Source organism: Typopeltis vanoorti, chromosome 17 (genome assembly GCF_054136105.1).
Source record: "Typopeltis vanoorti isolate ZY-2024b chromosome 17, IOZ_Tvanoo_1.0, whole genome shotgun sequence".
Lineage (NCBI taxonomy): Eukaryota > Metazoa > Arthropoda > Arachnida > Uropygi > Thelyphonidae > Typopeltis > Typopeltis vanoorti.
The window spans coordinates 102,000,000-102,015,000 of NC_143565.1; the positions used below are offsets into that span (position 1 = coordinate 102,000,000).

At 34.3% G+C, this 15,001-nt stretch overlaps 1 protein-coding gene across 1 annotated transcript in view; it reads right to left on the reverse strand.

The window, feature by feature from the left end:
* Positions 1 to 9,235: 9,235 nt before the first annotated feature.
* The window catches only part of LOC150097704 (uncharacterized), a 39,673-nt gene continuing 33,907 nt past the window's right edge, over positions 9,236 to 15,001 (reverse strand). The window contains exon 5 of the mRNA XM_090407271.1: positions 9,236 to 13,270. Coding sequence (XP_090263397.1) covers positions 12,797 to 13,270 — 474 coding nt within the window. The 3' untranslated portion in view covers positions 9,236 to 12,796. The remainder of the gene's footprint in view (positions 13,271 to 15,001) is intronic.

Below are 15,001 nucleotides of genomic sequence, written 5' to 3' on the forward strand. Positions count from 1 at the left end.
ATCATCATCCGCGCGGTTAGCCTAGTGGCTATGCACTTCGCAACCATATGCCTGGGAAAGGAGTGTCCTCGGTTCGATTCCCATCGACGAGGTGAGGAGTTTAAGGATATTCCTCAACCATAGCCACGTTTGCTGGTGGTGGGAGCGGACAGCAGGGTTTTCCCCGTTTTTCTGGGGGTTTTCATCCCTCAAGTAGGCCAACCGCCCCGTGAACACACGGATACAGTCAGGAATACTTAAGACAATCCCTCCAGCTATAGGTCTGAATTGTCAGCTATGGAGATTCCGAGCCCGGATAAAAAAAGGGGGGGAATTGAGGTGGTGCATACCACCTCATACCCCCCCTAAAAGGGGCTCATGGCCGTTGAATCACTATACGAAATGAAATGAATCATCATCATCAAATTCCTGATATATATATATACCCTCAAGGCGTGTAATGTACAGGATATGATAGTACTACATGAAAAATTTACATCATTACTAACTTCCAATCTACAATTTTCCTCCAAATCAGTCTGATACCTGTCAAGACTCCAACATTATCAGATCTTATATTTCTATCGTCTAAGCACTTTTTACCGTATCAATCCACCTATATCTTGGTTTTTCTCTGGGTCTTTTTCCTGCCAACCTGGCAGAGAACACTTGTTTTGCTAATCTTTCTTCTCTGTTTAAGTGACCATACCACTTAAACAGAGAAGCTTTGGTAATGATTTCAATGAGTTGCTAATGATGTTACACAAGGGTACAATGGGATGTTGAAATGCAGACGAATGCAAGACGGTATCAGGAATTAGGGTGAGGAAGTTTGGGCATCAGTCAGCTGCAGCTGAACAAAAATGATAGGCATCAGTGAGACCGGGTTGATTGAAAATGATGTAGTAACAGGGATGGAATGTAAAGGGTATTGTATTTTCAGAGAGGATAGTAGGTACAGGAGAGGAGGTGGGATATTGCTGATGATAGCTGAAGAGTTACAACCATTAAAATTAGAAGTTAAAGAGAATTTTAGGTCTGAGGGAAATAATTTGAAGCTATCTGATGTGAGATAGAGGCAATTAGGCAAGATTCGTTAGGTGCTGCTATATACCAGAGGATCCACAGGAAGATGTAGATATCAGGTATAGGCATATTAGAACAATGAGTGTAGACTGAACAATTATTATTGTGGACTTTAACTATGGGAAAGGGAACATCCATTGGAGGGAGGAATGGAGATATGGCAAAATGGAAGTAGGATTTATACAGTTACTAAGGGATAATTATATGAAACAACATGTTATAGAAAGGACAAGAGGTTTTAGAGTGTTGGATCTGATAATAGCATCAGAAGATATATCCATAACCAAGGTAGACTGTCTCCAATTGCGGAGAGTGACCATGCTGTTTTGTTCTGGGAAGTTGCAACACACATGTGCAGTTCTCTCTCAAGAAGGGGTTCAACTGTAAGCCTAGTGATGATGAAACTCGGGCTTCATCTTGGAACAGCCATGGCTTGAGAAGCTACAAGGAAAAAATGTCAGTAGTACATGGGAAGTAGTCAGAGATTGCTTGAAAATAACAGCATCAGACTGCATACCCAAGATGAGGTGGATAAACCAAGTTGGAATTAAATGGATGAGTAGGGATATAAAACAAGAGCTGCAAAAAAGAAAATATTCTGGAGGAAAGTTAAAGAATGAAGTAATCAGCATACTTGAGCAGAGGAAGAGGAAGACCAAACAGAGAATGGGCGATAACATAGTCAAATGGTGCAGAAACTCTATACACAAACTGAGTCATCTTGTACAAAATAGAATGCACTGGAAGAATCATATCAAGATGGTAGCAGAACCCTATGGGCACTGGATCCATGGTTGTTGATGATGATTCATTACGAACTCATGGAAGAAGGTAAGACTATCACAGCAGCCATCTACTGGGAACAATTAGAGCAACTACATCAAGCATTGTTAATCAAACATCTGCAAGAATGACTCAAGAAAAAATTAGGCAGTTAGGATGGGAACTTCTACCACATCCTCCATATTCACCAGATATTGCCCCTAGTCCCTATCACTTATTCAGGTCCTTAGAACACAGCATAAGAAATAAAACCATCCGTTCGCAATATGTCCAAAGGAGTTTGATATAATTTTTTGCCTCCAAAGAAAAAAACTTTTTTCAAAAAAGGAATTCTAATTATATATATTAAGGTTAATTATAACCTTATTCGTTGGAATAAGGTTATAATTAACAATGGCGATTACAGAATTGAATAATGTTAATTTGTTCTTTAACAAAATTTATATTAAAAATTTAGTTCAAAAAATTGGTTACTTTCCAATCCCCCTTATATAACCATCTCCCCTAATTTTTTTTGTCTGTGAATTGCATGTTCTGAAGGTTGATTTGTGTGTACATGGGGTGAAAAACCCGAATTTCCTGGAGAAAAAACTCAACTACCTATGTATGTGATTGGCTAACCCACGTTCAAATGAAAAAGCCCATTATGAGCATCATATCCATTTCAATTTGATTTATAATCAAGGTTCATTGCCAGAGCTGAGACTTAAAAATGAACATTCCGTAGTACTGTTTAATCTCTGCACATATTATTCATGGTTGATATCTCATTTTGGATTGCTGCATTTAAATTGAGATATAATATCCCAAATATACTGCATTAAAATCTCTCTATTCTCTCATTAATAACTGCTTCCTCTGCATGATAATACTGTCATGAAGTGGTCAGTCAGTAATTCAAATGTTTCTTTTGCTTCTGTAACCTTCCTGCTATTCAGTGCATATTATCCTAAGGATAAGTTATTTCTTATGCTATCTCTGTCATAATCACTGGACTGTACTATAATTCATTTATAAGTGAAAATTCAATGTCTAACAACTTCCTAAGTCATGACTGCATGATACATGTGCTGGATTTAGTATTATTGGTCTATAACTTTGGTTATCAGATCCAGCACACTCAAACTCAAGGTCTCCCCCATCACCTGCTGATTCAGGTAATTTTGTCTTAGTAGCTGCATAATTCAATTACCTTCTTATGTGTGTTTTCTTTCCATCATCCAATCAATGTCCTCTTTAGTTGAATTACCTCCCCCCCCTCTACCAGAAGTCATTACTCATCTCAAAATCATTGAGTTAATCTGCTGGAAGATTTGGTTAAAGGAAGGTATACATGCACTTAAAAAAAGGTTTTTCAGTGATTTGTGTTGGTATTCTCTAGAATGTTTTAATTCTCATGCTTCGTCAGTTTACAAGTAAATGGTATAGAACAGTCTATCTTTCTACATTGTGAGAAATAAAATATATTACATGCTCTACCATTTCCTAAACACTGGTTTCCTTTAGTAACTCTCCTACAATTTTTTTTTTAAAATGAATTTACATATATATATTCAAAGGATACTGGATGTGAAATAATTCCAGTAATTTCCCATTAAATTTACACAGTTGACACCTTTTTTATGAAGACTAATCAAGTTTAGCATTCAAACTGAAGTTTATATATTTGAAGTTATGAGCCAGAGTTCACTGATGGTGAAATCTTCATATATAAATTATCTGATCCACAAGTTTTCTTTCAAAAACTTCATCTAAACTTGTTTCTTTTGATGCATCAGATTACTCACATTTTGAGTGATATAACATTTTTTATGATTGAAAGTAAATTCATCTATTATTTCCTTATCTATTTTTTAAATACTTTAAATTCCATTCTATAAGAATAGGTTGTCATATTCCAAGGATTTAAACATATTTCAGTTATTTCCTAAATCCTTTCATAATGCATAGTTGAATTCCAGTTATTTCCTACATCTTTTCACATTTTTCGCTATATCATTTTATAATGTACAATAGAATTTTTTTTTTCTCCCCCAAATATATTTGGCATTTCAGCTTTTTCTCATTAGATAAAGCTTTGCCCTTTTTTTTTTTTTTTTTTGTTCCACATCCTAACACATTTATATCAGTTTCCTTTTCTGATTTGTCATTCCTCCATGTAATAATTTTTGTTTCAAGCCTGTTTTGAGATATATTTTCTTGTTCTAATACACAGATTTTGGTTTTGCAGTTTTTACTTTTTTTTTTGAAAGAACGTATTATATATATTCTAATGAGAATGTGAAATATTATTACATGACACTTCCATGGAGTCCAAGGGACTCATCGAAGAAGGGCACCTATGCTACAACTCTGTCTCCACCACACAATTCACCAACTACGACAAACCATAACTGCCGTCATCATCTACACCAATGCCATCTACCACCCACCACCACTGGTATTTTCACAGACAATCACAAACATCCACGCCCACGGCAGGATTCAAACCCACAGCATTTTGGCTGGAGAGCAGATACGCTAACCACTCAGCCAACATATTCAGAGAAATAACTGTCACTAGCTTTACTTCACCTATAGAATTTTTGTATGATTTGAGTTTTTCAATAAAAATACTATAACTTTGGACATGGACTCGTATGTTAAAAACTATCAAACACATTTGTCAGGCATGCACGATAAGTATGCAAGAGAACCAAAATAGATAAATTATCTTCTTCCTGTCAGATTCCATACTTATATCCTTATGCCTGAAATATGTCAAGTACTATTTGGTTAAATTAGTTTAGTGAACAAACAAAATTCAATTAAGGTTGTTCCATCTATAAGTGGTTATAAATACACATTGATAATTTCTAACAGATTATCCTTCTGATCCAATATATTATACAGGTATCTCCATGGAAATCAATTATTCGCATAGTACTTATAACCAGTTATAAATGGGTCATTTATAACTGGTTACTTTTGTCATTTACTGACAAAGCAAACAATTCAATGCATTTACCACCCAAGCAAAACAATCTAGTCCTACCAACCTTACACAATTTTCATTAGTGCTCCCTCATTTTTTTTCTCTCTCTCTCTCTCTCTCTCTCTTCCTGTCATGTACTAAAAAAAAAAAGTCTTCAATCCTAAAAATACTCCTTTAATAACATGTATATCTTACCTTTTTCACCTTATCAGCTAGTTTTTAAAACCTACAGACTATCAATCTATTCTCATAAGGAGCATTCAATAAACCTGCCTCAATCTTGTCCCTAGATCCTCTCCAGCACTTCATCCCCATGGAATCTAGATCTGTATGCAGCACTCCAGCATAATCACTAGGTCTGGGAAGTGCTACCGTTATGCTTAATGCCAGTGAATACGATAAAAAAATGGATATTACTCTGAGAATGTTTCAGCTACAAACCTTCATATTATGATCACAAAATAAGAAATTAAAAAGCCTACTCAAAAGAGTTTCTTCCTGGCATCACAAAAAAAAAAAAAAAAAAAAAAAAAAAAAAAAAAAAAAAAAACACTTCTGTTGCCCCTCCCCACACACAGCAAGAGATAAATGGCTTACCTAAAATTCATAAACCAAATTTCCCCTTAGACCCATAGTAGACACCACTGATTCTCCCTGCTATAAATTATCCAAACAGCAAAATCTCTCCCTCCCCCCTCCAAACTAGTCATACCACATCATACATAAAAAAACTTCCCATTTTAAAAGTTCTACTGAAGATAATTGACACTCATATCATAGTGAGCTTTGACATCACCTGATCGTTCACACCTGTAAAATAATTTCATACCCCTTGCCCCTTATATGGCATTGAATATCTTCCGGAGTAACCTTATTATTCAACAATTACAAAATTGTATATACCTCATGTTGAATGAAATTTTAAGTTATTTAAAAGAAAAAAGAGAACTTCAAGGAAATATACATTCTGCAAACAAGCAACAGCATGACTGTAGATAATTTTCTACATCATTCTATGCTCTCCCCCCCTTCCACAGAGTTACAAATATTGTATACCAATGAAATATTACATTGCCAAAGCAAGGAAATGTAATGTACTCATTCTAAATGACTACAGTTTGGGCAGATATATAGTGTGTGACAAAATGGCTGGGAGGCACCCATATGGACAAGTACAGTATCAGTCAAAAAGGTATCTAAACTGTTTTGCCTCATTTGAAGAATGAAAAACCGATGTAATGATTAGCTAACTCACTTTCTCACAGTGAGAAGGGTTGAATTCTTCCAATCACATATCTGTAGATTCTCTCTCAACCACATAAGAAAACCAACAGCTATAGATTCAATCTTCATGTTACATATTAAATTCATAGTATGTAGTGTTGAGACCAGATTAAATCATTATCCACAGTGTTTGACCTCTTCAACAGACTAACAGAAAGCTGTAGTAAACATGATATCACAATACATCATATTAACGATACATACCTACAAGGCATATATTATTAAGAGAGATCTCCAGGGAGCCAGAGACTCACCGAGGGAGGCCACATACTATACACACCAGCTATCATACTTATTCTTGAATTCATTCACATAAATTGAAAAATTCCATCAGTTGAAATTCTGTATGACCCTTTCAGAAGTTCGTAAGTCTCAATCATATCACCCCTCTTCCTCCTGTTTGCTAGTGTCTGCAGTCTACAAATTCTCAATCTGTCTTCATAATCATTATCCCACAATCCTGATATCATTTTTAACACTCTCCTTTGTACTCTCTCCAATATATCAGAATCACAACGGAAACCAGACCTGCACACAATAGTCCAAGTGAAGTCTTATGAAGGCCTTGTAAAGAGGCAAAATAACATTCTTATCTTTACATGTGAATGTTCATTTCAGAATTGCAATTATCTTTTGAGTTGTATTTGCAATCTCTGCTACATGACCCCTGAACTTCAACTTCCTATCTACTAACATTCCAAGATCCCTAGCCTTGTCAGTTTCTTCTAGCCTAATCCCACCAATATATATGACATCAGATATCTAATCATGCCAAAGTGAGTGATTTTACATTTACTTACATTGAACTGACATCCATTTTCCCATGCCCACAATTTTAGCCTATTCAAATCATTCTGCAAGTACTGCATATCAGCAGCATTCCTGATTACCCTACCTATCTTTGCATCAGCAAATAGCTGTATGTCACTTGTCAAATCCTTAGCAATATCTTAATGTACAGATTAAATAACAGTGGACCAAGCACTGATCCTTGTGGTACACCACTTGTTACATTGCAGACTCAGATCCCCATATACTACTTTTTGATATCTATCAGTCAGTCATCCTCTTATCCATGCTAATATTGCATAACCCGAACCAATTTATGCAACAGTCCACTATGCTGTATTCCATCAAAAGCCTTAGCAAAATCCAAAAGTATCATGGTATATTCATTGCAAGTTGCTCACATTCTATAACTTTGTTATAGAATGTGAGCAACTTGCTAAAACATGACCTTCCCTTAGTAAACCCATGCTGTTCACTGCAAAGTAGAGATTCACTGTCAACCCATTTCTGAATGCGAGCCCTAACCAATTTTTCCAAAATCTTCATCACCACTCCTGAGATACTAATTGGTCGATAGTTGAATACATCGGTCTTTGCACCACCCTTGTGCAATGGAATTACCATACATTCCTGGAATCTTCCCTGTTCTGACTCATTAAGCAGCCTGGTCAAAGGAATGGGCAGTTATATCATAATATATACCCTGTAGATATATATTATGCCACAAAGGTACTAATTATATTAACTTCCTAATAACGATTTTCCTCCAAATTAGTCTTCTTTCAGGAGTCCAAAATATTTGTCTTCTAAGACACTTCTCACTGCATCAATCAACCTAAATCTGTTTCCAAGACATTTTTTTTTTCCTGCTATCATTTTTCTGTCATACTCTCCCATTCTATTTAAATGACTATACCACCAAAGATCAGATTTGCACATACATTTCCAATGTGTGTCTTTCCAAGTTTTCTCAGAACTATTAATTCTGTCTTTTTTCAACTGTTATTCCTAACCTAATCCTCAGACGTATGTGTTGGATATAGCAGTTGTTAGGTGCTTGTTTGGGAACATGACTAATGCAACTAAGATTGAGGATTTGTACATTGACTACATATTCTTCTAGCTAGTTTGCCTATTTGTGTGAAAAATGAGTTTTTTCACACAAATCAGCTGACAGAAAAACGTTTACATCATACTCTGTGTCTTCTTTTAATATGCAGGTGCTTCTCGTGATTTGGACTAGAATCCCCCCCCAAGAAAAACAATGTTATATTGACATTTGTCACCCGAACTAAACTAGTTCTGTGGAAATTATGTCGAATATCAACATAGTACATTCATGTCATACCACATGGCCTGCGACAACGTTGCGATGACATGTGAATGCAAAAGGTTATACAGACCCAAAGAATTCTAGAGCAGATGGGGAAGGGAATATGACTATCACCAACTTAATTTCAGTACATGTAATTTTGATATCAGAAATCAGCCAAAAAACTGCCATTCATTTAGCAGAAAGCTCTTGGAGCACGTGTATAGTTTTTATGCATGACAAAAATTGTGTGAAAACTGATGAACTTGAAGGTACATATCAATTCCTGTTATGTACCACATAAGCTTATATTATTATTAACTTCCTATCAACACTTTCTTCCAAATCAACTAGGTCTCTTTTCCTGTCAATGAATACATTTTGCAATCTCCCTCCTCTCCCCAATATGCTTAAGACTACACAATCTTAGATTAGATTTGCTAAATTCTTGAATGTTAACATTCAAGAATTTAGCATAACAATTCAATTGAATGTTAACATTCAGTATGATCACTTTACATATCAACACATTATGTATTAGCATAATATTAAATATTGATTATAATGTTGCCTATTCTCTAATTTACTGTCTTTAACCGTATATTTCAGCTTATAGTAAAACAATTTGAACAACAACGAGATGAAGGTAATAAAACTAGCAATTCTTTCTTTCAATTCAATCTATTATCTGACAGTTTTTATCATATCCCATTATAAGATATAAAGAAATTAAAAAAAAAAAAAGTAGTTGAATGTAAAGTGATTTTTCTTACAGAATATTTTGATCGTATGACATCCTAGATTTTTACATATCAATATTCCAGATTTAAACTTATTTTTAATGTATTTGTCCAGTTGCCATATGGTGGCAAATAAGATGCTACATCACAATTAAAAATTCTGATTCTTTGTAAGATTTGAATTTTGCATATTAAAAAGATTATATCTTAAAGCACAGTGTGAGTGAGCAACAATTTATTATGTTGACTGATATCAGAAAAACTTTTCTAAATAAGACATAAATCATATTGCAATATTCTTTTCAGTTTCTTATTGATGTTTTATTGAAAAAACTTGCACAAACATGCAAAATGTCATGTTTGAATGTGTATGAAAATACTTCTGCAGTAAATACATGACTATCACAAGTAATGCACAGAGGCAGCTACTGTAAGAGTTCAAAATCCTGCATGAGCAATTATCCTGGAAACTTGCATAGATAAAGGATAGAAAAGCACTGCAGCAAGCACATACTGTAACACAGTAGGCAGTGTTGTAAAAGAAACTTCTTTAAAAAATTCACAGCAATATTTACTAGCCTGTACACAAAAATAAATAGTTCATGTTACATATATTTACAAAAGACATGACATACCAACTTGACAGTATAAATTTACAAAAGATGAAGAGAAAAAAAATGACATTAGTTACCACACTATAAATTTAAAGAAGTGAGATAAGAAATAGATAACCCACAAACGTCCATAAACCGTACAGTTTCACTTTGTTTTTTCGTTATGTTAAATTATGATAAACATTTATAAGCATTCCTAAGCAAAATATATGAATACTGTTTTGCAGGATGGACAATTTTTTTTTTTAACATACACATTTCAAGATATGTGATAATGGCATATTTTAGTTATATGAAACATTCCTTGATTAAAGTTCAGTCTTTTAGTTACAAAAAAGGCATGTAGTCATTATCATAGAACTAATATTTTCAACTAAATACCCGTATAAGTAGTAAAATGACCAGTTTAATACAACTTTGTGGGATCCATCTCTTGCACATTTAAAAGGTACATGTACTGCACACATAAATTTGATGCAAACACTATTCACAACAGGTAAATCAAGTGATGCCTATTACATATGAATAATGGTATATGCACTTTTATTTTGGTAATAAAACAACTTATTTAAATAAAGGCTTATGTGAAGAGCATAAAAATTGTTTCATGCATTGAAGTAATAGCAATCCACAAAATATAAAACTTTCATAAGTCTCAAAAAGTTTAACCCCTTAATGTACCAATTAAAATTCAGAAAGCAGTAATTTTTCTGCCAATTTTTTGGGTGAGAGTGATTTGCTGGATCAAATTCATCATTATTTGAAAAATAATGATGAATTTGTGCAAATGCAAACGAAATAGCCAATAAACGCCGTTGGCAACTTTTCTCGGCTGAAAGGAAATAGGCACAAGATTGTCTAGCATCTATATTCGGCTGTATTTATATGTGAAACCAAAATTCAAAATCAATTTTGGTGCAATAAACAAAAGACGTGTCACAGACATCTTTGCATGTTAAGGGGTTAATGAACATTGAGTGACTATCCAACTTTATTATAATAAATTTAACAAAAAACTAAAAATTCTGTTATCTACTTAAGAATAAAAAACTCAGCCAGTACTGAACCTTGAATGGCAAGTAAAAGAAAAAATTCTTGGAAGGAAGGAAGTTCATTAACAATAAGAGCACATGTTGAGTGAAAATTCAGAGTTTTAGTCTTAAATAGATGCAACCTTCACAGATGCATTTACATACAAATATTAAACATAAAGAAACCTAAAACCTGTACTAATCCATAAACTGTAATATTAGACTCTTATTTTAATGGCTAATATAGCCTACTTTTGTTTAGGAGTGCCCCTTTTTTATAATGTCATTTGCTCTATACCCAAATTCTAGGGCATTAACTGAAGTATTATAAAACTAATATATGAAGAATAAAAATAGGAGAAAATCTGGACATACTTTTTGGATGTTGTTTTTTTGGGTTATTATTATTATTAAGGGTGGGTAGAAAGTGTTTGGGAAGGGGGGGGGAAGATCTGAAGATAGAATTTTTTTTGGAGAAGAGGGATTTAAAGGAAAAAGTCAGGGTTGAGAGTTATGGGATGCGAGCTGTTTCGACAACCATTGTCTTCGGAACTCGTGGATGCTATGTCATGTTGGTTAGGTGTTTCTGTCTTTGTCTCCTACTAGTTGGAGTTGCGACCTAATTTTTATGTTATGGAGCTTCCAACTCTCAGAGATTATGTAGGGTTGGTGGACGTTTATTGAGTTTTCATCACATGTATGTGATGAAAACTCAATAAATCTTGTATGTCTAATATTATGGCCTTGTCGAAAAACCAAAAATTGGAAATACTTCTAATACCTACAAAACCTCACACACACAAAGAAATATTAGAACACCACAACTTTGTTTACAAATTTCCCTGTCAAAAAGACTGATGTCACCTACACAGGTTCTACCATCAGGTATTTATGGACAAGACTACAAGAACACTTCCGTGACTGTAACATCCCTATTCCAGAAAATGTAAACAATAAAAAATGCAACAACCAAACAATCTCCGAGAGTTGCAAGCTCCATAACATAAAATTAGGTCATGACTCCAGCCAATAGGAGACAACATAAGTACATCAAAGACAGAAACATCTAATCGACATGACATAGCATCCACTTTCCCCACGAGTTCCGAAGAAGATATTTGTCGAAATGGCTCGCACCCAGTTAACTGCCACCGGTTTTTCCCCTTAAATCCCCCCCCCCCCAAAAAAAAACATTTCTATCTTCAGATGCTTCTCTCACCCCTTCCCCCCAAATGCTCTCTACCCACCCTTAATAATATTATAAATATATAAAAATTTCCAAATATTTTGGGGTAATAATTCCCCCCCAAAACCCTTCCTTTAACAGCATATGAAGGCACATAGCCGGAATAAGGGAAAAGAAAACAACATCTAAAAATGTCCAAATTTTCTCCTATTTTTATTCTTCATATATTATTATTATTATTCGTGACACCTCCAAGGAGTCCGAAGACTCATCGCAGGAGGACACCTACTGTACAACTCTCCATCTCCACCACTATAACAAACCTCAACTACCAATCATCCACATTAATGCCATCTACCACCACCACAACTAGTATTTTTTGTCTGTAAATTGCATGTGTTCTGAAGGGCCGATTTGTCTGTACGTGGGATGAAAAACCCGAGTTTCCGAGAGAAAAAACCCTGCTACCTCCGTATGAGATCGGCTAACTCACCTTCGACTGAAAAGTCCATATAAAGATTCCTCCAGTCATGATGAGAATCGAACTCTGGTCTTTTCCAATCAAAGAGTGTAACATACAGTCTTTCTTCCAATTGCACTATGGAGGCACTTCAGTAATGTTCCTAGAATTTGGGCATTTTGGCAAATAATAAAGAGCCAATGACATTGTATAAAAAGGGGCACTCCTAAACAAAAGTAGGCTATATTAGCCATTAAAATAATAGTTTATTTTTAGAGGAGTAACATTGGAATTCTCCCAAAAATAATACCTGTAATATTAGAATTTTGTGTTAAAATTATAATGAAGCATGATAATTATAATATATTAAGGAAATATTTTTTATAACAGAGTTGGACAGCATTCATATGTTGATAGTATCAAAACACTCACTCTTTAAGCAAAAGGAAGACATGGCAAGCACCAATATTTATAACATCAAAAGAGGAAGTTGGTCAAGAGAAGGACAATCACTGGTATTGCTTTACATATAAGTGAAGAGAGAAATGATACTGTATTTCATAGAGAAACAAGCTTTGGAGGGCTGATGGCATCTGGACTTGAAAGGTCACTGCTAGAACTCCTTTGCTGACCTGAACAAGTAGAAATGACTGGAGTCATACAACTTGAAACAGGAGTAAGACCAGAACTGACTTCTATCAAACTTTCAAATGTGAACATTCCTGAGGATGGGGTACTGATAGGAATACCTGTAACTTCTGTTATAGATGCTGCAGATTGAACTTTGAGAGTACTGCTACCATCTGGATTGGTAAATGCTGAAGACACTGGTAAAGAGGTAGGTCGAGCAAATTTTGACTTTATGGGTTGGCTTTTCTCACGGTTAGTGTTCCTTTCTTGTCCTGCCTGACTGGCCATTTTACATGTCACTGTATGAGCCTGAAGTATGAATTCCAGCTCTTCTTTTTGACAAGTCAACATTTGGATCTCACTTTGAAGTGCCTGTCGTTTTTCTTCCAGTCCTTCGGTTTCCTAATATAACAAAATGTATACAAACATATAAAATAAAACTCTGAACAAGATATTAAAATCTTAATACTATAAGACTTTAACCAGGCAAATAACAATAAGAATGGCAATATTATAACAAACTTCTACAAGCTTTTCTATTAACTGGCTGCTATAAAAATTCCTATCAAGGCAGATTTTATAAATATCAGATGTACATGAAAATAAATAAAGCAGTCTTTCCAAAGGCAATAGTTATCATAGAATGGGATGATTACAGCTGAGATAATTTTAATCTGTTCCTCTACATATATCATATGGTATCCAACCACTCATTAATGGCTTAGCATTCAGCTCCTAACTTCAATTACTGTTTACATTGATTACCTAGCTCTTGCTAGTTTCATGTAATTAGTCAAAATTAGTTTTGAATATGAGCATATACTAACTTGAGTCTCTGCAGTTCAGTTGGTATGTACCAAGCCCTTTGGTTGGAAAGACATGGGTTCGATTCCTGTCAGTGATGTGAGGAACCTTTATCTGGTCTCTTTCAATGAAAGGTAAGTTAGCTGGTCTCATATGGAAGCAAGAGTTTTTTTCACACGGAAACTCTGATTTTTCATTCCCCAGAACAGGCAAACCAGCCCGCCCCGTGAACACACATCTACAGACATAGGACAAAATAGGGCTAACCACCTTATCCTCGAGAAAGGTTCTGGGCACTTTTAAGTGCCTGTTAGAACTACTGATAGGATACTAACTTGCTGATGAATGGTTAGATACTATGCAACATACTATATGTGATCTGAATATTACACAACATTTAAGGAAGAAAAAAAAAATTAAAAGTAATAAGTTTGGGCATGTACTAATGTATTTAATACAAGTTAAATTTAATGTAATACAATAATTTTATCTTACAAAACAATCAGTTTTTAGCTATAAAATCTGTATAATTCTCAATTATACAGATTTTCTTAAATTTTGGTTAGCTCCATTAAAACTTCCCCCTTAATTAAGCAATTATTGCTTAATGTAGGGAATGTTATCAGAAAAATGAAATTAAATAAATGGACAAACACTTATTTTTATTGATTATCCGCTACTAAATGTTGCTAAGATCAATGTCTAAATAGCAATCAATGAAAAGTAATAGTATGCAAAACTATCATTCCAATTTGGCAATATGATATTCATTTCATTCAAAAAACAAAAGTTATCAAGATTATATTTTATGCCAAATAGTTTGTTTTATGAACTTCAGTAAAATATTCTGAACTGCATTCTGCAAATGTTCTGCCAAGTTTTTTTTATACAAACTCGAAGGTACACTTGAGTCAAGGATAATCTGTTTTAAGGGATCTTTAATGAAATTTATCAAGTCAAGCATACAGAAAATATCCATAGAACAAAAATGTGCAAATTACATACATTCATGTAATTTATGTAATTGGCACATGTTTGGATATTTTAACCTTTTTAAAGATTTAAATTGATGTTTACTTCTTAATAATTGTGATGTATTTTCATCCATATATTTTGGTGGTCAATTTGGCTTTAATAGCAAAACTCCACAATTACAATCTTAACTGCTTCTCTCTTCCTCCTAAAAAGTCCACTGAGCATTAATTTTGGCTCATTATTATTATTAGCCAAATATCAATTTTATATCACTTTATAGTTAAAGGAGCTCAAAAACATGGGCAAACTTAACATAGTATTCCAAGATTAGTAGAAGCAGCAAAAATTTGTTTA